The sequence below is a fragment of the Oryx dammah genome, unplaced genomic scaffold (assembly GCF_014754425.2).
Source record: "Oryx dammah isolate SB20612 unplaced genomic scaffold, SCBI_Odam_1.1 HiC_scaffold_10, whole genome shotgun sequence".
NCBI classification, from domain to species: Eukaryota; Metazoa; Chordata; class Mammalia; order Artiodactyla; family Bovidae; genus Oryx; species Oryx dammah.
In genome coordinates this window covers 55,332,411-55,360,248 of record NW_024070194.1, presented here as the reverse complement: position 1 = coordinate 55,360,248, position 27,838 = coordinate 55,332,411, and the positions used below count along the sequence as shown (strand labels likewise).

The window sequence follows — 27,838 nt, the reverse complement described above, 5'->3', positions numbered from 1 at the left end:
CCCATTTTACCAATTATTTCATCGAAGGCCTGCAAATCCACCCACTCCCATTCTTTCCACACAGACTTAACCAGAGGCAAAATGGTATTTCCATGTTCCACCTTTAAGACTAGGGCTCTGTGGGTTTTACTGGAGGACCCTGGCATGTGTGGCCCAGCCAAACAGGGTGCTCATTTAAGGATTCCCTTAGTTCCACACCCCCAAAATTCTGTTGTCGGCCTGGGTCGGAGCCCAATAATTTGACTCTGACAAGCATCCTCAGGTGCTCCTAATGCAGGTGTGACCTGGACCCACTCTCTAAGAAACACTCCTGTAAAGCCTAGTTATTCCTCTTCAGTTACATGGACCTCTAAACACCCAGCATTTCCTCTTTATAAAACATGAATCTTCATGATCATTTCCTCAGAGTATCACTCAATCAGCTTACTTTCTCGACAGACCTGCCACCAAGGAAACCATCAGCATTCAAGACACGATCAACTCTGAAAGTAGTTCAGATTTAGCCATCACACCGAACCTTAAAGGGGGAAAAAAAAAAAGAAAGCTCAACAGTATGTTCATCTCACTCAGAGGTTTCCAACACATTTTATTTTGCTGATCACCAGTTTGCAGCTTCTGAGGACCGACACGGTTATCAGTCCCTACCCAATGTCCAGTTAGTTTCAGTTCTGCGGCAGCCCCTTGGTCCTACACACTGAAGTTAATGGCTTGAGTTCCAGTAACATGTGCGAAGAGGCTGTGCTTTGGCTCCTCAAGGAGGGCGAATCCAAGGTAGAGCCTCTTCCAGACTTCGCTCCCACGTGGTGGTTTCCTTTGGCAAGAAGTTGAGCCATTCTCGACTTTGGTGCCTGTAGGCAGGAAGCGCTCAGAAGCAGGCGGTGGGACATGCGGGGACAGTGTGACATGTGAGGAGAGGAGCCTCTCCTACTGGTTCAGTAGGTGAAAATAAAAGGAAGCCTCTGTTTTTAAGGAACACGGATAAACACCTTTTTAGATCACCTATTTGTTCTAGAACTACAAAATTTAATTCAAGAAAATATAGGTCCCATGAAAGACTTGAAAGTTTTATAAAACTAAAATCTAGTTTTCCCCCAATAAATTGTATTTTAGCCAAAACCCTCTTGATGCTTCTAAAATAATACTAAATGGGACATCTGATTATACAAGAGCAATAAAAAAAATTAAATATTTATTTGAATAACAAGTTGAAGTTCGAGCTGCATGGTTGGCCAATGTAGGTTTCCACACAGATCACAGGAAGCGTGCATGGAGAAGTACTGGCGCAAAGGACAAAATAATGCTAAGAATCAGGCTAAAGAGCTGGATTTTAAGGAAACAAAAGGTCTGAAATCACTATACAAAATATAAAATGTATTAAACACGACTATCCACAGAACAGTCTTTATTATTGATTATATTTAAAAATTATTTGTGTAGTTAATTATATGCTGACTTGTAAATGAGTATTATACATGAACCCCCTTTCAGAGGCAATTCCTTGCTGTGCTATTGAACATCTAATTACATTGCAAAAAGTGTCCTTTTTTGCTATCAATAAAGAAAACAGTTAATGATACTACTGCAAGTATTAGGAAGGCTACAAAAAAAAGAAAGAAAGAACATTTCTTTTTTGTCTTCAAAGTGCTTTCCATGCAGTTAAGCACTTGCCTGGTTTAGCTGAATGCACCCTTGGGTCAAAGAGATGCTCTTGAATCAGAAGACTAGAAGGATTCATGCAACCCTCTTGCTACCGGGACACCGTTGCGTCACTCCCTCACCAATCCTGTCTTTCCAGAATACCACCAGAATACCATTCCAGACACTTCAAAAAGGATCAGGAGGATAACGATAAATATACATAAAATGAAAAAACACAAACTGCTATGACACTACGACAGGTAATGTCTGTGCTACATGAAAGCACCTTTAAAAAGAGCCTACTCGGCAAGAGATAAGTGTCTAAAGATTCAAAATGAATCAACAGTATTGGATAACAATATAATTCTCAACTCAGAAGCTGCCTCAAGATTAGGTGCATCTTCAGTTAATGTAACGGGAAAAAAAGGCAATGGATTTTATTTGATTAATTGCATCCACTCACAAATCGACCTAAGGTCACCAGATGTGTAGACACAATGAGATTTTTCGTTGTTGTTTATAGTCTTTAATTGAAATGATGATAAAGGAAATAGAGCTATTTAAAAACAAAACCACACAGCTGCCTTGGCCTAGATTACGAGGTGGCACCAGGTGTGGGGTTCACATTCTGGGTGGCCACCTGTGGTGCGACCTCAATGATCCGGGGCTTGTCTATGATCCTGGCTGTGCGGTTACCCTTCTCCACGATCCCAATAATCCATGCTTGGTGGCCTTCACCATACTTGGGGGACTTGATCTCTGCGCAGAATCGAGCTGCTTGCTCACGTGGTAGACAGATCAGGAGGCCGCCTGGCAAAAGGGAAAGGGAGAAAAAAGGAGCACGGTTAGCGGTGATGCTGCTGTCTCCCCAGAAGAGGTCTGCACTGCCTGTGTCTATTCCACAGATTGCGCGGTGGAGTCGCTAAGTGAGTCCTTGCTCAACTTCTACCATATTTCAAAACACACACAACAACAAACTTAAGTCATGAAAACACCCTCCTTGTGAATCATCTGATGCTGTGTAGGAGTGAAGTGTCTGAGACGCAGTAACGTATGTGGTGCCAATCTTTCCCAGGCAACACTTGAAAGGATTCACAAAAGAAAACTTTTCATTTTCAATCTGATTCTCTACATGGAGTCCTCAGTTTACCAAAAAAGGCTTTCCATGTGGGGTTTTTTTTTTAATTTAAAAACTAAGGCCATAAAAGTGTGTGTGCCTCAAAATATCTAGGTTCTGTCACTGGCTCTGTCATTAACTTCAAAATAGAAAAATACCAAATATGTGAAAATAAATCTTCATTGGTACCCGAGTAGCTAAGCCAAAATAATTTATTTGTAAGTAGAACAAACACAATCAGGAAAAAAATATATATGACCTTTTACAAAAAATGAGAAACTTCTCATTTTTTAATAGAGACAGACTGTGTTAGTTGGGAATATTCATTAGTTTATTCACACTGATTCCACGCCTGCCAGGCAGCAGGTGCTGTTCTACCAACAGTTCAGCTACCCTCTTGTAGCACACTTCGAGGAAGTGATTTCATAATTTTGAGGTCAGGAAGTGGCAGGGTCCTCTCTATGGCTGAGAGGCCCACCTGAAACGAACCCCCCACCCCCACCCCCAGGGCTGGTGCATGGGTGGGGCTTCGTGGTCTTAGCTTCTAGGGGTCAGAATTTCTTATGACCAGGCCCACCTCAGATTGACTACCTAGGGGTTTAGTCTAGGCATGGGTACTTTACTTCATTCCCAGATGTTTCAACTCTTTTACCAGGACAGGGAAACAGTTCCTGAGTTAGAGAGGAAGTATAACAGAAGTAAGAGAGACTAGGGGGAGGAAGGGGGGGTGGGGTGGGAGATGGAACTGAAAGGATGAAACAGAGTCCAGGTAAAGCAAAAAAAAAAAAAAAAGGACAAAAAGAAAAATGGTAATTTGGAGATATCATATACTATTTCATTCTTAAAACACTAATTTTAGACTTTTGCAAGGAAAAAATACAGCCTCGTCAATGTAACCTATGGATACACTGGCTATTTCTTGAGTTTCCAATGGAAACTAGGTGATGACCTATTTTCCCCATATCCTCCCTTCTTCCCATCCCATCACCAAACAACACTGGACTGAAAACAATGCTGCTCATCACAGGAAGGATGGCGTGAGACACCGTGGCAGATGGCAGCAGGCTGAGATGCTCCCAGCCAAGACATCACACCCTGGGGCCCTGCTCCTGGACCTGGCTTCCTCCTCCTCAGGGAGGTCCCACTGGCCTCACTAGCGTTAACCCCTGACCCGGGCCAGGGACCTGGTACCTGATGTCTCTGGGCAGGTCCCGTGCATGAGCCCAAACATGTTTCCGCAGGCCTTGCTCACAGCTGCCATCTTGGCCAGGACAGGAAGGTTGTGAATCACAAAGGATACCTCGTTCCTCTGCTGTTTGGCCAGGTTCTGTGCGTGGCCCAGAATCCCGAAGCCCGTGATGTCAGTAGCCGCGTGGGCGTTGAACGTGTGCATGAGTCCTGCCGCTGCCAGAGGACAGAGAAGCCTTTGTCATTTGGTGTCATGAACAGAGAGACTCCTAGAAAACACCCCTCCTCAACTCAAAATCTTACAGATGCTTTAGTCTCAAACATACTCTCCTAAAATAAGAACAAGACCTTTTAAGACTGTCTGATCTAAAAAAAAAAAAAAAAAAAAGACTGATCTAAATTCAAGGTACATTCCTGATATCTGAAAGGTTAATCTTTTATGTTTTAATTAAAAAAATTAGTACATTTTATTTTTAGAATAGTCTTAGGTTTACAGAAAATTTAGCAGTTGCCCTACTGTCCCTGCCCCCACCCATCTCTCCGACAGTAATAGCCAGCATCAGTGTGCTACCTTGCCAGGTCAGTATTCATATATTACTGTTAACTCCAGTTCACAGTTTACACTGGGGTTCACTCCTGATGTCTGTGCGTGCGGCAGATGTATGAGCTCGTGTATCCAGTCATTAGAGTATCATACACAGTATTTTCACTTCCCTGGAAATCCCAAGTTCCACTCTTTCACCCATTCCTCCAACCCCTGATCTTTCAACTTTCTCCATCATTTTGCCTTTTCCACAAGGTCAGAGCTGGAATTATACAGTATTTGATCTTTTTGGATTAATATTTTTCACTCAGTAATGTGTTCTTAAGGCTCCTCTATGTCATGATGGCTCACTTCTCTTCAGCACTGAGTAATACTCCACTGTTTAGGTGGACCACAGTTTATTTATGTATTTACCAACTACTGAAGGACTTTAATAAATATTAATTTATATAAATATAAATTTATATATTTACCAACTACTTCCAAGTTTTGGCAATTTTGAATAAACCTACGACAAACATCCATGTGCAGATTTTTGGGTGGATAGAAGCTTTCAATTCATTTGAGCAAATACCAAGGCACACAACTGCTAGATCATATTAGCAGGTTTAGTTCTGTATGAAACTGCCAAACTATCTTCCAAAGCAGCTGTGCCATTTTGCATTCCCCTCAGCAACAGGTTGCTCCACACCCTCACCAGCATTTGGTATTGACTACAGCTATTCTAGAAGATGTGCAGTGCCCTAATGACGTAGGACGTGGAGCATCTTTTCATATAACTATTTGCCATCGGTATATCTTCTTTGGTGAGGTTTCTGTTCAGCCCCTCCCCCCGCCCCCCGTTTTTTAATTGGATTTTCTTATTGTTGGGTCTCAAGAGTTCGTTGCAAATTCTGGATACCAGTCCTCTGTCACATGTGTTTTGTAAACATTTTCTTCCAGTCTGTGGCTTGTCTTTTCATCCCCAGTCTCTTCTATAGAGAAGTTTTCTATATTGATTAAGTCCAACTTGTCCATTTTTTTCTTTTATGGATTTGTGCTTCTGGTGTTATCTCAGCAGCTATCATCAAACCCAAGATCACCCAAGTTTTCTCCTATGTCATCTTCTAGGAGTTTAGCAGGTTTGCATTTAGGTCTACAATCCATTTTTAGTTTATTTTTATGATGGGTTTAATACCTGTATCCAGATTCATTTTTTACCTATGGATGTCTAATTTTTCAAGAACCATTTGTTGAAAAGATTTATCCTTTGGTCCCTTGTCAAAATCAGTTCAACTATACTTATGTGGGCCCATTTCTCAGCTTTCTATTCTATTCCATTGATCTCTTTTTAACCAACAACACATTATCTTGATGTCTGCAGTTTTATATGAAGTCTTGAAGTCAGGAGGTATCAGTCCTCCAAAACCTCAACACTGTGTTGGCTGTTCTGGGTCCATTGCTTTTCCATATAAACTTCAGAATCAGTTTGCTGATACTCACAAAATAACTTGCGAGAACTGCAATTGAGATTGCACTATACCTACAGTTGGGAAGAACTGACATCTTGACAACACTGACTTCTATCCATCTGCATGGAATACCTCCATTTATTTACATCTTTAATTTGTTTCATCAGTTTTATAGTTTTCCTCATACAGAACTTGGACATGTTTTTAGAGTCACACCTATGTATTTCATTTTGGGGATGAGGGGAGTAACTGAATTGCTTATTTTTAAAAACTAAATGTCTTTCTGATGAAATGAAATATGCCATATGTTTACAGAAGTGCTCTGGGGTAAATGCTTTCTCTTTTTTTGGCTACACTAGGTCTTCCTTGGAGAAGGCGATGGCATCCCACTCCAGTACTCTTGCCTGGAAAATCCCATGGTCGGAGGAGCCTGGTGGGCTGCAGTTCATGGGGTTGCTAGACAGGACTGAGCAACGTCACTTTCATGCACTGGAGAAGGAAATGGCAACCCACCCCACTGTTCTTGCTTGGAGAATCCCAGGGACGGGGGAGCCTGGTGGGCTGCCGTCTATGGGGTCGCACAGAGTTGGACACGACTGAAGCGACTTAGCAGCAGCAGCAGGTCTTTGTTGCTGCACTCAGGCTTCTCACTGCAGTGGTTCCTCTTGTTGCAGAGCACAGACTCTAGGGTGTGTGGGCTTCAGTAGTTGTGACAGGCAGGCTTAGTTGCTCCATGGCATGAAGAATCTTCCAGGACTGGGGACTGAACCTGTGTCCCCTGCATTGGCAGGCGAATTCTTATCCACTATACCACTAGCAAAGACCTGCTTTTTGATATACATTTTTTCTCTTTGGGCTTCCCTGGTGGCTCAGAAAGTAAAGAATCCATCTGCAGTGCAGGAGACCTGGGTTCGATCCCTGGGTCAGGAAGATCCCCTGGAGAAGGGAATGGCTACCCACTCCAGTATTCCTGGCTGGGAAATCCCAGACAGAGGAGTGTGGCGGGAGGCAGTCCATGGGGTCCCAAAGAGTCAGACATAACTTAGTGACTAAGGTCCCAAAGAATCAGACATAACTTAGTGACTAAGGTATTCCATTTGACAAGTTCATCAAACCTCTCTTTTATCTTTCCTAACACCAGAATCTTTTACTTACGTATATCCTCAACAACACATGCTGAGGAGAACTGACCCTGGTTCATAGTGCTAGCTAAGCAACACTGAGAAAAGGCCATCCTATTCACACACCTACATCTGGCACAGTGGGGCAGTCAAGGACATTTAGCAAAGCCATGACCACTTCAGCTCTTCCCAATGCTGTCCTAGACAAGCTCTGAGTACCAGAGCAGACAAGAGGACATACTGAATCCTACGGTCAGTAAGTGTGTGTCAGGCGCTCAGTCGTGTCCGACTCTGTGACCCTGTGGACCATAGCCTGCCAGGCTCCTCTGTCCACAGAATTCTCCAGGCAAGAACATTGGAGTGGGTAGCCATTCCCTTCTCCAGGGGATCTTCCTGACCCAGGGATTGAACCCAGGTCTCTTGCGTTGCAGGCAGATTCTTTACCTCCTGAGCCACTAGGGAAAAGGGATTCTACTTTTAAAGTACTGGTCACCACTTCTCTTATATAGGGAATCAGTTCAGTTCAGTCGCTCAGTCGTGTCCGACTCTTTGCGACCCCATGAATCGCAGCATGCCAGGCCTCCCTGTTCATCACCATCTCCCAGAGTTCACTCAGACTCACGTCCATCGAGTCAGTGATGCCATCCAGCCATCTCATCCTCTGTCGTCCCCTTTTCCTCCTGCCCCCAATCCCTCCCAGCATCAGAGGCTTTTCTAATCAGTCAACTCTTCGCATGAGGTGGCCAAAGTACTGGAGTTTCAGCTTCAGCATCTTTCAAAGAAATCCCAGGGTTGATCTTCTTCAGAATGGACTGGTTGGATCTCCTTGCAGTCCAAGGGACTCTCAAGAGTCTTCTCCAACACCACACTTCAAAACCATCAATTCTTCGGCGCTCAGCCTTCTTCACAGTCCAACTCTCACATCCATACATGACCACAGGAAAAACCATCGCCTTGACTAGATGGACCTTAGTCGGCAAAGTAATGTCTCTGCTTTTGAATATTCTATCTAGGTTGGTCATAACTTTTCTTCCAAGGAGTAAGCGTCTTTTAATTTCATGGCTGCAGTCACTATCTGCAGTGATTCTGGAGCCCAGAAAAATAAAGTCTGACACGGTTTCCACTGTTTCCCCATCTATTTCCCATGAAGTGATGGGACTGGATGCCATGATCTTCATTTTCTGAATGTTGAGCTTTAAGCCAACTTTTTCGCTCTCCTCTTTCACTTTCATCAAGAGGCTTTTTAGCTCCTTTTCACTTTCTGCCAGAAGGATGGTGTCACCTGCATATCTGAAGTTATTGATATTTCTCCCGGCAGTCTTGATTCCAGCTTGTGTTTCTTCCAGTCCAGCATTTCTCATGATGTACTCTGCATATAAGTTAAATAAGCAGGGTGACAATATACAGCCTTGACGTACTCCTTTCCCTATTTGAAACCAGTCTGTTGTTCCATGTCCAGTTCTAACTGTTGCTTTCTGACCTGCATATAGATTTCTCAAGAGGCAGGTCAGGTGGTCTGGTATTCCTATCTCTTTCAGAATTGTCCGCAGTTTATTGTGATCCACAGTCAAAGGCTTCGGCATAGTTAATAAAGCAGAAATAGATGTTTTTCTGTAACTCTCTTGCTTTTTCCATGATCCAGCGGATGTTGGCAATTTGATCTCTGGTTCCTCTGCCTTTTCTAAAACCAGCTTGAACGTCAGGGAGTTCATGGTTCACGTATTGCTGAAGCCTGGCTTGGAGAATTTTGAGCATTACTTTACTAGCATGTGAGATGAGTCAATTGTGCGGTAGTTTGAGCATTCTTTTGCATTGCCTTTCTTTGGAATGGGAATGAAAACTGACCTTTTCCAGTCCTGTGGCCACTGCTGAGTTTTCCAAATTTGCTGGCATACTGAGTGCAGCACTTTCACAGCATCATCTTGGAATGACTGTTGCTAATTTTTATTATAAAAATTTCAATGAAACACAAAAGCAGAGAGAGGAACACACCACCACGAATTCCTACATACCTAACAATACCCAGCCTCAAGTGTTACCACCGATCTGCTGGGGTCTCATCTTTTCCTGCCTGCTTGTTGGGGGATGTGAGAGGTGATATGGAAACTTTAAAGCCAACCCTTCAGCTATCGGAATTTCTGTGTGTGCCTCTAAAAGATAAAAAAACTTGTAACACAGCCACAATATCATTATCATACCAACAAAATGAACACTACATTGATTGCTCTCTCTGAAACGTCACAACAGTTCCCTCTCAGAGTCATTTATTTGTGGAAACTGAGCCACTTTTTCCTAAAACATCTCCATTCTGGATTTGGGGATCTTCTCCGATTCGAGCATGTTTTACCATCTTCTCTACTTCCTGTACTGGTGTTTAGGACCAAGGCTTGAAGAAACTCAGGTTCATTTTTTTTGGCCAAGAATCCTTCACGGGGGATGGGGGGGTAATATCATCAACATGAACCTTTCACCAAAAGCTTTCAGCACCCACTGATGTTTGGTGTTGAGGTTCATTTAATCAAGGGGACAGCAAAAATGGCAACACTGTAATTCAACCATTCTTCCTGTATTTATTAGATGTGATTTCGATAAATAATTTTTTAGAAAATTCAGTTTCCCTGAAATTCACCCCATACAAGACAGGTAAAATAAGAGGATGACCACTTTTATTTCAGAACAAGTTGGTGACCCAGGTGACCAAAAAGTTTTAATTATCATTTGTTTAGATACTTGATATGGTCACTCTGGTCTTTGATATTCAAACTGTACCCTCCACCTCCCATGAAGTGGGAGCCCCTTGAAGTTGTGGGAATGTGACACCACCACCACTTCCAGGCACAGGAAACCAAGCTTATCTTCCATACTTCCTGCCCCAGAGCTGGAACCTGCCATTACCCCAGGGAGTCCTGGTACTTTTTAGTGGAAAACGGTAACTTTCCGACCAGGGGCAGTAAGACTTCACCCTTCACTGCTTCTAAGTCTTTTCAACAGGTTCAGAAATAAACATTTTCAGAGGAAAAAAAATAATCCTGAGTTCACACTGATAATTCAAAATTAAAGATGACAGTTTTTAATTAATTTAGCTTCTTTGACCTTACTTCTCTCTAAAGTCTTTGTTTCTAACTACATTCACTTATCTATCTCAATATACAACATTCTCACAAACACAAACCCACTGAAAACAATGAAGTATTTTTGTGGATTTTTGTCTTCAGGATGTACACAGAAAATACCAGGCTCAAAGAGATCTGAAATAATTCTTCATGTGGTTTTGCCACTAGCTTAGACGTATGTTGGACAACCTTAAAAAATTTGGTTTGGATTCATAAGATATGCTCTTTTCATTTAATTTTTAAGTGTAGAAAACTACATAAAACATTTGTTTCCAAGTTGAACTTATGAAACAAAGCATGTTCAAAGGGTCTGCTTCCTCCCTGTTCTCTTGTATACATAGTAATTTTTGTTAATGCCTTTATTTTTCCACTGTTTCTTTTTGAAAGTATAAAATACATATTATTGCTTCATATTTATTTATGAATACACAAAACGCAGCATACTACATATATGCTCTGTCCTTTGCTTTTTTCACTGGCCATATCCTACAGATAGCTCCTGGTAATAAAGCTCTCTCATTCCTTTTTCTAGGGCATAGTATTCCACTGTGCATGGAGACCAGATAATCCCAGTCAGTCACCTAGTGACAGACCCTTAGATTACACCCTTCTTTTGCAATTATAAACAGTGCTTCAAAGAGTAGTGTTGTACACATGTTATTTCATATTTTGTCCATTGTAGCTTTGGGACAGACTCTCAGAAGTGGGACTTCTGGGTCAAAATAAACGTACACTTAATTTTGCCACATACGACCAAACATGCCTCCATAAGTGTTCTGCCATATCCCTATCAGGAATGTCTAAAATTTAAGGATAGAGGAATCTTAAGTGCACAAATAAGTAAGTAAACTAATAACCTATATGAGTAAAATTAAATCCATTACAAATCACTTTCTAACTGTTAAACTACTTAATTTGAAGGACAAGAAAACCCACAAACTTCTTAAACATGGCACAGTAAAAGTAGGTATGAAAAACCTTGGTTGTAAGTGATGAGAATATCAGAAAACAAAGAATTAAATAATTACAATTCAGCTTAATTTGGAATAAGCCAAAGAAATACTCTTGGAATGCAGGAAAAAAAAATTACAGAAAAATTTTATCTCAAAATAAATTCTTCAAAAGTACGTAAAAGGCAAATTAGTTACAGCATACTGTCTGATAGAACATCTAGCCATTAAAAATCATGTGTATTAGAATTATATCATATGGAAAAAAGAATTTAGTAATATTAAATGAATAAAAGCAAATTCCAGGGACTTTCCTGGTGGTCCAGTGGGTAAGACTATGCGACTCCAGGGGGCATGGGTTTGGTCCCTCCCTGGTCGGGGAACTAAGATCTGGCATGCCGCTCCATGACCTGCCCCAGCCAAACTCCAAATACAAGTAAAATGTACGCTAACCTTTAGTTTACAACATCAACGGTAAGATAAAAGTAAACTACCAACCAACCAAACATGGATAAAAATCTTGGAAAAATACATAAAAGTATTAACGGAAGTTATTTTGGGGTGGTGGGGCTATGAACAATGTTTTTCCTTTCCTTTTTATATTTTCTAAAAACTTTCCTAAAATAAGGATATGATTTTTTTTCCTCTAAGGTAAATCACATTTACCCCGTGCTTATGCCAAGAACATGCAATGTGTCTGGATTGCCACCAGGGCTCTAGGCACCAACAGAAGGGGTTGTGCAGTCACTGGCCAAACCTGGCTGATGGCCAGTTCCTCCAGCTAAGATATTTTTTTTTTTTTTTTTAAAAAACAATGTTAAAAGAGTCATGAGGAGAAAAAAAATCAGTGCAACTGAGGCTATGGCCCACAAAGCCTGAAACAGCTCCTTTCCTGCATCTCAGAAAGCTTGCTGACCGAGCCTGGCTGTACCTGTCCTGTTGAGCCTAGCCATGTTCATCATTGCCTCCTGGTACGCCAGCTCCACATCCTCCTGGGTGACCACTAGCTTGATTTTATTCCACTTCTCAGGCTGATGACAGGAACACAGATGAGGGAGAAAAGAGAAAAAATATGATCAATTTTTGTTTTTTAACCACTGAAAGAGCCTATTTTTTCCTTAGTCATCTTGAGGAGTTTTACTTATCTAATTCTGCACACAAAATTAAGTTTTCTAACTCCCCACTCCCCCAACCCCCGAGATTATTATTTTAGGTGTCCGCTAGACGTTATTATCATGGCATCTTCTCTGCTCTCAGCCACACCTCTGTAGTCCAACACTGCAGTTTACTGGAGACGTGAGACCAGCAGGACAGCTGTGAATGTCCTTAGGTTCTCCTCTGCATCTGCCCTTGTAAGCTGACAACTTTAATGTTTCTCGTGTTAACTGTGTTAATATTCTTACTGACTCTCCCTGAATTCTGTGATCAAGTCCTCTTGAGGAACGAATGAATGGGAAAGAACTTCAACTTAGCATTGGCTCCGACGACGTTGAGAGTGACCACACAGTACATCCTCTGAAACGCCGCTGTCTTCCCTCTTCTTCCCCAGTCTGATAGTCAAAGAGCCTAGCATCACGATGCTGGGCTCATGACATACAGTCATGGTCCATTAACGGCCAGCATTCATGAATTCACTCATTTTTAGCAACACTCAATAATCTACCGCCCAACGGAAATCTATCTCTGTGTACCTCCCTTATTCCCTGCCCCTCAGCCCTCCCCAAGAGGTAACAACGATTCTGAATTTTATACTTGTCATTTTCCTGCCTTTTGAAAAGCAGTATCCTTAGACATACAGACGCCCAAACAATACTCTGGTTGCTTCCGACCTTTATGAAAGGGTATCACACTGTTACTTAGTCATTGAAACTTGCTTTTTTCCAGTTCTGAGCACCTTTAAGAAATTGGTAAAAAGCAAAGTCCTGTGGACTGATTGACAAGTGATCATACTAGATGGAACATGTCCCCATCATTGCTGAATGAGAAGAGAAAAATATCTAAAGAATATGGCCTCCTTAGAGATTCTCTCTGCTGTTTGTCAAGTTAAGATCTATCTGTTTGATGAGTAACCTAAAATTACTCTTTTTCAATTGTTTCTCAGGACTAGTGGTTTCAGATGTCAATTGCAGAAACTGAAAGCACTGAGATATGTGAGAATATACCACAATCATTCATTTTTGAGTTGCTACAGCAATGAAGAAAGTCTTAAAGGAAGAATGATTGATCATAGTACAGTACAAAAGTGACTCAGGATAAATACCTTTATATTCTAGATGCTTTCTCCATGAGATGATTATTTATCAAAATGTTCTGATTTACTAATTAGCTTAAAAAAGATAAAACAAGCAACCAGAAATGACCAAAAAACTCATGACTAAAATAATTTAATTGTCAATAAGCCTGGCCTTATTTATACCTCAAATATCAAAGTTTGCACACATTCTCTTACGTATTAATTTTCAGTGATAAGATAGAGCCAGCTCAGTAACTAATGAACAGATAAACTCAACTGTTTCCCAAATTCTCTTTATGGAGTGCTTCTGAACTTTAAGCACTTAATACATGAAACTTGGATTTAATAAAAGAATAGGGACAACTCCCAGGATTTCTATAAGGTCCAGATTGACACTATACTCTCTGGTACTACAACTAGAAGAGTGCATTAAAAAAAAAAATTTTTTTTTTAAATATCTATGTATTTATTTGCCTGGCCAGGTCTTAGTTGCAGTACATGAGATCTTTAGTTGCAGCATGCAGCATCTCTAGTTGGGGCATGTGGGATCTAGTTCCCTGACCAGGGATCGAACCCAGGGCCCCCTATACTGGGTGCATGGAGGCTTAGCCATGGGACCACCAGGGTAGTCCTCAAGAGCTCATTTTAGAAGCCACCGGAAGGTGAAGGTCACTTACAATATCCAGCCACTGGTGCACAGCCACGGCCACTTGCGTCCCCAAAGGTTTTGTCAGGACAAGCACGTCACCCGGCACTGCATTATCTGGCCTGAAGAAGAGAACATTGGCAGTTTCTCATCAAATTAACCAAGGAGATAAGCTCATCATTGGCTAAACAAAAGAAAGAAAAGGCTAGTAAAACCACATGTGTGTTTGCAGTCACTTACTCATATTTAAGCCAACTACTTGCCATGTATCGACAGCAGAGCTTTATCATTTACTACTGGGACGACTGATGAACAAAACAAAACATTAAATGAAAAGTGGAAAGGCCACGACTTCAACACTCAGGACAATGACTTACTAGTTTCCCAAAAAGGCCAACTGCTTAGACTTCAAAGACATCATCAGGCCCTGATTCAGTCATGCCGTGTACTTTTCAACACAGACCCACCAGGGTTCTGAGGCAACAAGACTTCTGAAACAAACACTGTACTTTCTTTTTTACAATCACTTATATAGCAGAGATGCAGATGGGATTTCTCAGGCTGTTCGATTATGGGTCTAATGTTTTGGTAATTTTAGCATCAGTGTGTCAAATTCAGAGTTATGACCAATAAGTTTCCTTGGTACACAGGATCCCTGGTTGGGCCCTGTCTTAAAGACAGAAGGCAAATACCAAAAAAAAAAGGCACCCCTAAAAACAGAAAGACTGCCCCCAGAACAAAACTCCTGTCTCACTAAGTACCCTCACGACTAGCATTCATGTCTTTCTTGTCCTGGTTCAAGGAACTGTCCACACAGTCATCTGGTCCCCTGACACTGGACAACAATCATCCAAGTGGGTTAAAAACCCACAGGCACACCTTTTCACATTTCTGGATTTGTGAAACACATGGACCCAGCACCCGCTCACAAAACCCACTCCACAAATAGAGCTTCTGATTCCTTCAGAGAACAGGGCAAGGTGGTTTTCTTAACAGGATGTCAAACACGAAAAGTGACAACTTGTGTTAAGAGAGAAACTTCTCCAAAGACCTGGCAATAGCCCGAAGGCACATGAAAAGATGCTCTTAGCATTAGCCATCAGGGAGATGCAAATCAAAACCCACTGAGGTTGCATCTCACACCCACTGAGCCAGCTATTATCAAAAAAGACAGTAAACAAGTGGGGGATGCTGCTATACACATTCATGTCCACGTTTTCTGTGTGGACATACATTCCAGTTCCCAGGGGCAGATATCTAAGAATTACTGGGTCATGTGCTGACTACTGAACCTGAGGAACAAAAGCAGCTGCACCATTTTACATTCCCCACAGCCACGGACAAGGTCTGCGATGTCGCCACACGCTCACCAAGACTTGCTTACTGTCTTTTTGATACCTATGTCCACACGGAAAACTTGCACATGAACGTTCATAGCAGCATCACTCACAACAGGTGGAAATAACCCAGAGGCCTGTGACCTATGAATGGATGAACACACTGTGGTCTGTCCAAACAATGGAGTGTTTGTTACTCAGCCATAAACAGGAATGAAGTACCAACACACGTGCAACATGATGAACCCTGAAAACATGCTAAGTGAAAGAAGTCAGACAAAAACATCATTTGTTGCATGGTTCCATTTATATGAAATGTCCAAAACAGGCAAATCCATGAGACCGAAAGTAGATTTGTGGATTTCAGGGAGTGGGGGAGAAGGGAGTTATTAGTAGCTGCTATGAATACGAGGTTTCTTTTTGAGATGAAAATGTTCTGAAATTGGAAAGTGGTGATGGTTATGTAAGTCTGTGAATACTAAAAACCAATAAATTGTTTTTTAAATACTTTAAAAAACTGAATTTTATGTTATGTGAAATTTTGGGGAGCAAACCAGGCCAGGTGACATGAAACAAAAAAATGACTTACATGATAAACTCGTTGGGCTGGCAGACAGTCGTAGCCACACCTCCTAAAACAATCCAGGGGTTTAGCACTGTCTGGCCGCCCGTTACAGATGTTCCTGCCTCCTCTGCTGCATCTTTAAAACCCTGTATAATTAGGGGCATCACTTTGTCCCTTTCCTAGGGTTTAAAAGGAAAATTAAAAGTCACATCATTCAGCTGAAAACCTGGAAAAGAGAGTCTATACACTTATAGCTATGAAAAGATCATAAACCACAGTTTCCAGAAGGGACAGGGAGTAACAGAAAGAGGTAGGAACAGCTCACTCTGTAGCCCTTTTATCACAAGCTGGAAGGGGCTGCAGGTTACAATGTGAACAGAGCTTGGACAAGAGAAGTGAACTCTGGAAATGGGCTGGGTGTTCAGGGCTGCCTGCATCTGAACGGGCTCTCTACACGGTCCTCAACCACCCAAGACCAGCTCACATGCACCCCCACGTCAGCCCCAGATGGCTGTGTCCAAGCAGAGGCCCAAGAGCACCTTGTGGGGGCAGACAAGAGCCTACCGAACGCTCAATTCTTATGCGCAGGGAGAACTATGGCGGGGATGGGGATGAAACCAATTACCTGTCAAAAATAATCTAAACAGGAATTCACCTCTGAGTCAAAGAACAGGCCAGGCAGCGAGGCCACGGATGCTCCAGGTGAGCAGTGGGACACCCCGACCCCACCAGTGTCTATGTCGCCATCCAGGCAGTGACCAAAGGGAAGGGTGACGGCCTCAGTGCCACACCTGGGCTGGAAGGCTCCTACTCACCCTGTCGGTCATTTTATTACTGACTCCGAGGAGCATCAGCATGTTGTCGCACTCCGTGACCCCCATGGCGTAGAGGTCACTGAGGACGTTGGCACAGGCTATCCTGCCCTGGAAGAGAAGGCAGACGTGAGCAGGGACCCCAGGGGACTTTCCGGGGCAAACACAGAGAGCTGGGCTGCCCAGAGGCACCCGGGAGGGGACTTTCCAGGACGTGGGCCTCAGCAGCTGTGCTTCACACACTCGCTGCCTTTCCTCCACCACAGAACCAAGCTCAGACGTTCCTGCCACCACCTCTCCTCTGTGCAGCACAGGGCACTTCCACGTTCTCCGCCATTCTAAAACATCAGGAGAAACCTGCCATTTATTTAGGTGCAGAACCCAGAGCAGAGAGATGGTGGAGAGAAGCGGGCGTGGTACAGATGGTTGCAGAGAGCCAGAGTGGAAATGCTGGGAAACAACCGTCGTAAAGAAAATGTAGAAACAGTCACTTATCCTGAACAGATTCTTAAAAAGGGCCAACTTTTATTGGTTACAGAGAAGATGGGTTTTATGTACTCGGAGAAATTTTTGGACTCCTTTCCAAAGTTGTACGAGATAAACAGGAAAATCATCTTGGTTAAAAAAAAAAAAGAAGAAATGAACACCACCTAGCCCTGAAACCAGATTGTTTTTTAAAGAAAAAGGGAGGCAATTCCTAGTAAACTACAGTTTTATTGAGGAACTTTGAACTAGTACTCAATAGAAACATGGAAAATAAAATTGAAAATAATTTATAATTATTTTAATAATTATCAATAACCTTAATAATTATTAATAATTTATTTATAGAAAATAAAAGATTTTCTCCTGCCAACAGAGATTGAAAATTTTTTTTTAAGTTGCCTTTCTCTAAACAGTAAAGGAGAAAATGACACACTTTTCTTCTGACATAAGGGTAATCAAACTGCAAGTTACTATCACTTCCAGTGGCCATTTCATTGCCAGTTTATCATTATGTTGTCTTACAACTTCTGGGCAGGTTGGCAGGGAGCTGGATCACCTCCTGTGACTCACTCACGAGGCAACAGGGGCAGTGTGGTCGGCATGCTGGGAGGTGCCAACCACAGGCTGGGCTGCAGAGGTGTGCTGCCCCTTCTGTGCTAGGCTCTCAGGTCCTTTAGCAAGATGCTGGCAGAGGATGCATTCTGGTTCCAGCCACCTGGGCCCCCAGTCAGGTAGGATACCAGGGGCATGGCGTGCACGGGAGCACTGCTTTACCGGAGAGACAGCTGGCTGTGTGGGCAGGAAACAGGTTCCTGGGAGCCCATGTGCTTGTCTTGGGACCTGAGTGGTGAACACTCCCTCCTCGCCTCGTTCCCAGTGCCCTTGGCACCAGGAGGGGCCTTTGGCACTTCCTACGGATAGGATGTTCCCAATCTCTTCGCTGGCTGCTCCCAGCTGCCAGGGTGCAAGGAAGGGTCCAATTGGGTAGATGGAGGGACTGCTGGCAGCAACCCCACAATGAGCAGGCGGGGATATCTGAGCGGAGCATGATCAGCAGGGAGACCCACGGGTTACCCTATGGAATACAGACACAGCGAGAGGAGTGACCAGAATCAGGGTCAATGGTCAAGTTCATTGTGATGAGACGCTAAGCTCTCTATTTCTGGACAGAGACATGCAGGATCTGTCCTATTACAGAGGAAAGTGCAGTTTACAAATGTCAAAGAAAAACATGGACAAGGAAACAAAAGGAGAACACTAGAAACACATCATTCCATAGACACACTGAACAGGTGCTCTGACAGAGAGATGTGCGCAGGTACAAGGGCACCAGGGGATGCCCTACATCCGCCCTGCCTGCCTCACACATGGTACCAAGGGTGAGCAAGGGAGCAATCAAGTCGGACCCACAATGGTGGAGTCACGGTGGGAGGAGTAACAAGAGTTTGTACAGAACAAAAACAAAAAACCCACCCACACACGCACGTACAAAACCCAGCCACCACTCCAAACCCAGAGACTAAGCAGTTCCAGATGTAAAAGTACATCGGGTCGAACTCACCATCATGTAAGGGTCATCGACGATGGGATAAATGTAATCTGTGGTTTGAACCAAGGAAAGGCCGCCGTGCCTCAGAGGAATGACACAGGTGTCCATCCCGATGCCTGCAAAGATGGGAGTCACCATCATCCAGAAGTCAACGGAAGAGTGGGGTCATTCTGTACCTTCAGTGTACTGACAGGAGGGGTTCTGCACAAGACTCTTATGAAACTCTGCTCACTGCCAACAAACCAATGTGTTTCCTATCAAGAAGTATAACTGAAATAAATGTGAAACAAAACCAGCTTAAGAGAGCAAATGAGAAGACAATCTGTTAGTCATGAAGAATCAATGTCAACATGGTACAATTCTGAGACTCGAATGATGCCTTGAAGAGAAATCTTCCTTTCTTTTACTGTTATCCTGTGCTTGGCACCACAGAGAGTTTCTGCAAAGATGAGAACAGCACAGATGGAACTTGGGTTGTCTTCTCCATAGTTAGCCAAGAGTACATCTTTGGGCATCATTCTGTTTTTCCACCAGAAAATCTGTAAAATATTTTACACATATAAAATGCTATTCTACATTTTAGTAAAAAAATGACCAAAAAAGGAAAAAAGACAAAGCTAGAACAAGTATTCATCGACTCCAGTCAAGCATGCACATAAGCACTATGGTACCCACAGGGTCTTACAACTGATGGACTATTTAGAAATAATTCCCTTTTCTTGAAATTGGTTTATAAACAGTCAAGACTATTTCTTAAAAAAAGAAAAAAAAAATCACTTGCAATGCAAACACTAAGTTTAGACTGGCCTCCCGCCTGAATGGAGTGCTTTCCCAACAATTCTCTCCAGGGGACACCCCCTGGCCCTTAGGAAGCATTTAGACTTTGCAACACAATGGGCAAAGGACAAATCAGGAGGAAGTACGAAAGGAAGCAGGTAGATTCACCCAGAATCCCAAATGAAACAAGAATAAATCACACCTGAATCCCACAGACAGGACTACCTGTGAGCTTTCACAATTGCCCCCGCAGACAGGCTGGGTCCCAGGGGCAGTCTGTCAAGGTCTGATCCATTATTACTAACATAGAAATAAAATCAAGTTAGGTAAAACATCACTCTGTGATGGCAGGCTGATTTTTTTATTACCACACTAGATGGCAAAGCAGAAACTCTTGGTGGAAGATCCAGTTAGGGAATGGAGGATTTTGTTTCAGAATGGCAAGCCTCACAAATTTGTGACCATGGAACACTCATTACCAGTGATCAGAAAGTGTGCAACAGTTCCTCTCATTTGGTGCATGTGCACAGAAATGCCCACTAACGATACTCTGCAGCACTCAAGTGGAAACAGGGCAAGAACTACAATTAAACTCACATGATTCTCCTGAAATTGATCATTCCAACAACTGGGTATTCCAAATACATTACTATTCACTTTAGAAAAGAGGTAACGTTCCCTTTTAGGTTTCCATATAAACTATAGGACTATAGAAAGAGACACTAAAAGAGTTGCTGAAAGTTAGCTTTAAATATTTCCCAACATGGGAATCTTAAACTTGAATTCAATCTTCTTGATTTGTAGAGCAGTTATTTCTCTATCCAGCATCAGAGTGTGAACCATGACTCCTGAGCACACTCCTGGGGCTGACAATAAGCTCCCATCACCCATGTGTCCTCTCTCCATGAGGACACCACTGCACGCTTAGGAGGGTCTAGCGCTGTCCACATGGGAACTGCCACCCACACATGGTAAGATAAGGCAATTCCAGAGTGACACGTGCTGCAAGTGTAAAACACACACTCAGTTTTAAACACTTGGACCTGAGAAAAATCTCAGCTAGCATCTTGTTAGCAGTGTTTTATATCAATTATGCATCAAAATGACATTTTCATATATTAAGTTAAAATATAGTAGAATTAAATTCACATGAACTGGACATGGAACAACAGACTGGTTTCAAATAGGAAAAGGAGTACGTCAAGGCTGTATACTGTCACCCTGCTTATTTAACTTATATGCAGAGTACATCATGAGAAACGCTGGGCTGGAAGAAGCACAAGCTGGAATCAAGACTGCTGGGAGAAATATCAATAATCTCAGATATGCAGATGCACCACCCTTATGGCAGAAAGCAAAGAGGAACTAAAAAGCCTCTTGATGAAAGTGAAAGAGGAGAGAGACGCTTACTTCTTGGAAGCAAAGTTATGACCAACCTAGATAGCATATTCAAAAGCAGAGCATTACTTTGCCAACAAAGTTCTGTCTAGTCAAGGCTATGGTTTTTCCAGTGGTCATGTATGGATGTGAGAGTTGGACTGTGAAGAAAGCTGAGAGCCAAAAGAATTGGTGCTTTTGAACTGTGGTGTTGGAGAAGACTCTTGAGAGTCCCTTGGACTGCAAGGAGATCCAACCAGTCCATCCTAAAGATCAGTCCTAGGTATTCATTGGAGGGACTGATGCTGAAGCTGAAACTCTAATACTTTGGCCACCTGATGAGAAGAGCTGACTCACTGGAAAAGACCCTAATTATTGGAGGGATTAGGGGCAGGAGGAGAAGGGGACGACAGAGGATGAGATGGCTGGATGGCATCACCAACTCGATGGACATGAGTTTGAGTGAACTCCGGGAGTTGGTGATGGATGGACAGGGAGGCCTGGCATGCTGTGATTCATGGGGTCGCAAAGAATCGGACATGACTGAGCAACTGAGCTGATATATTTTTTAAAACTATTTATTTACTTATATGGCTGTGCCGGGTCTTAACTTTAGCATCAGGATCTTCCATCACAGAATGTGAATGCTTAATTGTGGCATGTGGGATCTAATTCCTCAATCAGGGATTAGACCCAAGCCACCCGCATCAGGAGCAAGAAGTTTTAGCTACTGGACCACCAGGGAAGTCCCTGATTCTTTTTTTTTTTTTAATTGGAACTACCTGTAGTAGAAAAATTTAAATGACACAGGGGGCTCATCTCATCTTTCTTTGGGACAGCACTAGTCTGTAGTGACTGGTTTACAAATCCCCTATCAAATTTCAAGAAAGGAAGACAGAGAGGGTGAGCCTAGGATAGGCCATGGGCTTTCAAAACGAGTATATCAAGTACGAGAGAGCAGGACAGAGGCACAGCATAGGTGGAAATAAAGGAAGATGCCAGAGTGGAGGAAGCCTCAAATACAGAGCAGGGTGTGCTTAATCAGTGGCTGAAGGGGAATTCTAGAAGGTTTCAGCAAGACTGAAACCATCCAGCAAAAAAATTAAAAATAAATTTTAAAAAATAACCTAAATCATCAAATTACCTCCATAGCCAGCAGCTGTCAACATGTGATAAAGCTTATGCATCAGCAACAGATGTACCAAGTGTTTTTTTTTTAAGAATTTTTTTTTTTAATTAAAAAAAATTAATTTATTTGGCTGAGCTGGGTCTTAGTTGCCATACATGGGATCTAATTCCCTGAGCAGGGATCAAACCTGGGCAGAGTCTTAGCCACTGGCCCACCATGGAAGTCCCACATGTACCAATTTCCAAGACATACTTATCATAACAGTTCATTAGAATACAATAAACATGTATCTTTAACAACTGTTACGGCTTATCCTTAGAATGCCAAAAATATGACACTTTTAGACAAAATTTTAAAACATGTCAACAGACTTATGTGTATACATACATACATCATACATAAAAACATGTATATATTATGTATGTGGGTACAGATACAGTGCACATACATACACAGATAATTTCTGGTACTCAGAACAGTTGCAAACCACAGGTATTATTAGCCCATATTACAGATGGGGAAACTGAGGCTCAGGAGGGTTAAGAAGAGTGTACAGAGTAACACTTATTATCTCTTTCTCCTGGCCTGTTCCCTTGCTGTCACTGCTGAGTTACAGCTGATGCAGCTCCTTTCCCCACAAACATGTCTGGACTGAAAAATCAGATGACAAGCAGTATGGTGAGCAGAGGAATGGAAAGATGTGGATTTCAAGTTCTGACCCCCACCAAGTGACAGGAAACAGGCTACCCAGGTTTCCTGAGCACCACGGGGCTGCTGGAAGGACCAACTGCCTGAGTGCTCAATAAGTCAATGAGGACAGTTATAGAGGGGAATCACTGCTTTATCCATAAAGTTGTTGGTTTTTTAAAAAATTTAATTATTTATTTGGTTGTGTTGGGTCTTAACTGCGGCACTCAGAATCTTCATTGCATCACGCAGGACCTTTCTCTAGCTGCAGTGCATGGACTCCAAGGCTCATGGGCTTCAGCACCTGTGGCACACGGGCTCGAGAGTGCACTGGCTCAGTAACTGTAGGCTGCAGGCTTAGTTGATCCAAGGCATGTGGAATCTTAGTTCACCCACCGGAGACTGAACCTTTGTCCCCTGCATTGCAAGGGGGATTCTTAACCAGTGGACCATCAGGGAAGTCCCACCCATGAGGTTTTTACTGCATTTGTTGTTGCCCAGTTACCTAATGATTTTCTCAATATATTCTCATTCCTTGACAAGTAAGCTGACATCCACTCCACCTCATTCACATGTTATTTTTCCACACTGAGACATCAGATAGATGAGGACGGTTTTCTTTTTCTACAATTTATTTGGCTACACCGGGTCTTAGTCGTGGCATATGGGATCTAGTTCCCTGACCAGGGACTGAAAACGGGCTCCTTGCATTGGAAGCTCGAAGACTTACCCAAGGATCCCCAGGGAATTCTCAAGGGCAGTTTTCTAACTGAGCTCCTAGGAGCCCTTACAGGCCCTGAGAGTGCAGGAAGTGAATTTTCCTCTCTCCTACCCAAAGCAACTCTGCTTTATACAATCAGGAAAGAAGGGAGTACCCTGGGTTCAAAACCAATGTTATGATATAGAGTGTGATCATATACAGGCAAAAAGAAATGCAATTAAAACCTTATGCAGGAAAACTGATCAAGTCACACACTGTAACTACAAAACATCTACAAGCTCCTAGAATATACAACTAACACTCAAAAAGCAAAGTGATCACCAGTCTTGCATCACACACTGAACAAAGCACACACACACAAGCTAACAGACACCCCAGCAGCTGAGACTTTCTTTCTGAGCTCAATGTTTGGGGAAGGGTAAATCACTAAGGACATCGGGAACTGGGTCAAGGAAACACAGCTCTCAAGTCCCGATGTCAAGCTGGGGTCAAGTATAGACCCAGTCCAGTGTTCCTGCCTTCTGTGTCTGGAGCACTTTTCTTCTCCCTCCTCCCATGGGAACTTTTCTAGTGATGCCTATTGCAGAGGAGCCCTGAGTTCCCCCAACCCAGTCACTGCTCTCCCAGTCCTGTACAAGGATGCAGAACCACTATCTTTTCTAATCTGATTGAATAAAAAATACCTTTACTGTTAACAGTTGTCTAAAAATGGTTAGAGCACATTTCTTGGTGCTTTTCAAGTAGTTCCTCCAAATAAGGACTTCCCTGGTGGCTCAGATGGTAAAGCATCTGTCTACAATGCGGGAGACCCGGGTTCAATCCCTGGGTTGGGAAGATCCCCTGGAGAAGGAAATGGCAATCCACTCCAGTACTACTGCCTGGAAAATCCCATGGACAGAGGAGCCTGGTAGGCTACAGTCCATGGGGTCGCAAAGAGTCGGACACGACTGAGCGACTTCACTCACCATTGCTTTGCTCTGAATCCTTCTTGGAGAAATTTTTTTTTTTTTTTTAAGGCAATATGGGAAAAGAGAGCTCCAGTTTTTGACTCACTGACAACAATGCATCCAAGATGCTCTACTCGGGAAATATGACAGAAAACAGTGGTTCACATACCAAGTCTTGGCATAACTGCTCCAAGAAACTGCTCATCTTCTTGGAAGTGGTTCTCCTGCAAGGACTCCAGCAATTTCTGCAGAACATCTTGGGGCACTTTGCAGCCAGTGCCCTTCAGTTCAGTGAATCTGGTTAACCGGAAACTCTTGTCCAATTCATAACTTTCCGGGTTAAAGGACTCCCGTGCAGACATGGTTCTTGGGCCCACACACCTCACGGCCGGGCTCCTCCCCTCCCTTTCCTACGCAGCTGGTTTCTTTATAGATCCACCTGGGTAGCACCAAAACACAAAGACACCATTGAGTTCTCACCAGTACTTGCCAAGAATCAAGTGAATATATGACAGTGAAGAGTAAACATGAAATGGGCTGAAATCACCAAGACCACAGGAAAACTGCCATCTGGGGCCAGAATGGTTTGACACAGTGATGTATAAGCCAGGTAAGTCTTAAAAAGTGACTGTACCATTAGACACGTTCTGAGTCTGTGTTGTTATAATTGTGGCTGTGAGGGGCAGCCAAGAAGACAGAACTATGGGCCAGCTGGCTTACAGGACACAGTACCATCTTGAGCAAAAAGTCCCAAACGTTCTTCTAGCTGGTGGCATTACAGGAAAACGAGTCACTTCACCTATCAACCAGGAAGTACTATGGTTTAGAAATGAGATGCCCTGGCTAACGTGACTTTTCAGGAAGACCTTTTGCTATCTAAAAGAAAAATAAAATACCTAACAGGCATTTTTGGTGAAATGGAAGTTGATGGATATGCATTTGATAAAATTCTTTATGATGCTAAATTCGATTTTAGAAAAACAGATTTTGATTCTAAGTCAGAAGTACACAAAATGATCCAAAACTAATAGGAAGCCTGTCTAAACAACACAATTTGAAACCTGGAATGGCTGTTTTAACACAGCAAGGTTCATTTTCTACAACAGAGCAGTGGAAAGTTAGTTCTCTGATGTTTTAATTCAGTGCTATTTCCTAGAAAGCAAACGCTGCCCAACTAACTAGTAAACACACATCATTGACAAAGTATACTACTACTACTTAGTTTCATTGCAGATCTATAGTGATAAATTGTACTAAATCACTAGCATTTATAGTTTGGGGTACCACTGGAAGTTTCTGGAACAAATCTTTCCAGATTGAAGCCTTGGGGCTAAATGAAAACCTTTCCTGTGCTCCCAGGGTTTATAAACTTCCAGACTGATGCTTTATTGGGCACAGAATAACAGACACCCTAAGTTTTAAGGTTAGTTTCCCCTATAAAATTCATGATTAAGAACATAATTCCCATTTATAGAGTTTTCGATCCCTTGGGAAGCACATCACTCATTTAAAATAAATCTCACAAAGCCTGAGTTCAGGGAGTCATCCAAACTGTCTTTACAAAACCATGTTTGGGGTGAGCAATGATTTTGGTCTGAAATACAACTGTAAAGGAGTGAACCTTCCGACAGTCCAAGAAAACACCTGTGCAAAAGGAGGGGGCGAGGTTAATCAAGTTACAGACTTGGGAATTCTGAAGCCATTTTATAGCTGGGAAAGTCCAACAGCACTTTGACTTGGAAGGGTTTGCAACAAAAACAACAGTCCTTTCCTCACCAAATGCCTCGCACTTAACACTGCCTCACTCCTACCAGGGGCAGAAAAAAATCCAACTCACGAGGCATCCAGTTATTTTCCTACCTCCAATCTCTATCCAAAAATAAAGGCGGGGAGGAGAATCTGGAATTCAGGAGACTAGCTTTCTTTTAAATCTTCCAAGATTTTTAACAGCAAAAAGTTTAAAACACCTTAAGCCCAGAAGGCACTCAGGAGTTTCAAAATTCCAAACAGAATGAAGGACGTAGATCACACAAATCTCAATCCGAAAAAAAAAAATCTTACTTTTTTTGGAGATGGGGGAGGCCTGCAGAAAGGTGAAATTAATGGCGGGGGGGTGGGGGTGGAGGTGGGTTGCATAATATGCAGTCCACTAGAACCCCAAAGCCGCCAGTTTACACCTTTAAAACAATGACATGAATATTTAAAGCAACGGTTAACCCTTTCTTTCCCAGCCACGTTTTAATTTTTCAAACGAGGGCGCCAAGCGGGCCGCAGAGCCGGGGGAGCGCGGTGAGTGGGGGCGGGAAAGAGGGCAGCCCCGGCCCGGTACCTACCTCCCCCAAGGTCCCCAAGCCCAGGAAACAAACAACGGGAAGGACGCGACGACTTGGGCGCAAGAGGCGCGTGCCCAGCTGGAAGCACACGTCGGGGCGGCGGAGGGCAGCGCTCGGGGACACCTTAAATCCCTGGCTGCCGCCTTTAAAGGCCACCCGGGCCCGGATTCTTTGTGCGGCGCGGCCAGGAGGAGGCGGAGCGGGGCGGCCGACGGGGCCATGCCCGCCCGCCCGCTCTCTGTCCCGGCGGCAGCGGGAACAGCGCGGCCCAGGCCGCGGAGAGGGCGCGAGGCCCGCACGGCCCCACTAGCCGCGATGGGTCTTCGGTTTCGCGGGCCGGCCAGGCCGGGGCGCCAGGCATCAGAAGGCGCCCGCGGGGCCGAAGAGAGGGGGCGCGCGGGCGGGGGTGTTGGGGGGAGGCGGGGAGGGCCCGAAGGCGCCGCGCCCCGGGGACCGGGCTTGGCTCTCTCGCCGCGCGCGCGGGCCGCCGCCGCACAAAAAATGTCGGCGGGCGAAAAAATTAACCCCTGCGTCGCCGCCGCCGCCCTCCCCCTCCACTCCTCCCCCGCCCTCTCCTCCCTCCCTCCTTCCCCGGCCCCGCGCGGCGGCCGCGGCGGCGGCGGCGGCGGCGGCGGCGCGGGCGGTGCTTCTTTTTTAAAGCGGCCCCACCAAGCCCTGGCTCGGCCCCTCTCCAGGCAGCGCTGCAGAGCGCCGGTTGTGCACGGCTCCCGGCGCGCCCGGGCGGCCCGCGGGGGGATCCGCACGGCCGCCTTGGGCCTGCGGACGAATATTCCCCTTTAAGCCTGGTGTCTCGCCCCCCCTCCCCAAGCCAGGCGCTTACCGGTTCGCTTTGCGCCCTCCGCCTCCTCCCGCGAACGGGACTCCGCCGCTCCCACAATGCACCGGGCGCGGCCGGGCTCCCTTAAGCGTCGCCTGAATAAAAAGGCCTCTCCCGGCGGCGGCGCGGAGGGCGGGAGGGCCCCGGGCCGCGCCTGGGCGCCGCGGGGGCTCGGCCTGGCTCGGCGGGCCCCTGCCGGGAACCAGGGCCGCCGCGCTCCGCCGTGCGCCGCACGCGAGGGGCCTTTAAGGGCCGGCTCCCTCCCTTTAAGAGGCGGCG

At 44.1% G+C, this 27,838-nt stretch overlaps 1 protein-coding gene across 2 annotated transcripts; it reads right to left on the bottom strand.

The window, feature by feature from the left end:
• Positions 1-556: 556 nt before the first annotated feature.
• Positions 557-27,780, bottom strand: SEPHS1 (selenophosphate synthetase 1). 2 transcript variants are annotated; one of them, XM_040248551.1, is made up of 9 exons: positions 27,563-27,780; positions 24,558-24,827; positions 18,763-18,866; positions 16,719-16,826; positions 15,928-16,082; positions 14,033-14,123; positions 12,054-12,153; positions 3,947-4,159; positions 557-2,448 (listed from the first exon to the last, which is right to left on the bottom strand). In XM_040248551.1, the coding sequence occupies exons 2-9, from the start codon at positions 24,748-24,750 to the stop codon at positions 2,234-2,236; spliced, it is 1,179 nt and encodes a 392-aa protein (XP_040104485.1). In that variant the 5' UTR covers positions 24,751-24,827; positions 27,563-27,780; the 3' UTR covers positions 557-2,233. The 2 variants fall into 2 exon arrangements, with proteins under 2 accessions (XP_040104485.1, XP_040104486.1); XM_040248552.1 differs by lacking the exon at positions 27,563-27,780 and adding an exon at positions 26,722-26,930.
• Positions 27,781-27,838: the final 58 nt, after the last annotated feature.

Bases quoted from the DNA above. Each gene is read 5' to 3' on its own strand.
- SEPHS1 (XM_040248551.1), bottom strand. From the start codon at position 24,750: ATGTCTGCACGGGAGTCCTTTAACCCGGAAAGTTATGAATTGGACAAG. The intron at 14,124-15,927 runs GTAAGTCATTTT...TCTCTTCTTCAG, and splicing joins CAGCCCAACGAGTTTATCAT to GCCAGATAATGCAGTGCCGG. The intron at 2,449-3,946 runs GTACCAGGTCCC...CCCTTTTGCCAG, and splicing joins GACCTGCCCAGAGACATCAG to GCGGCCTCCTGATCTGTCTA.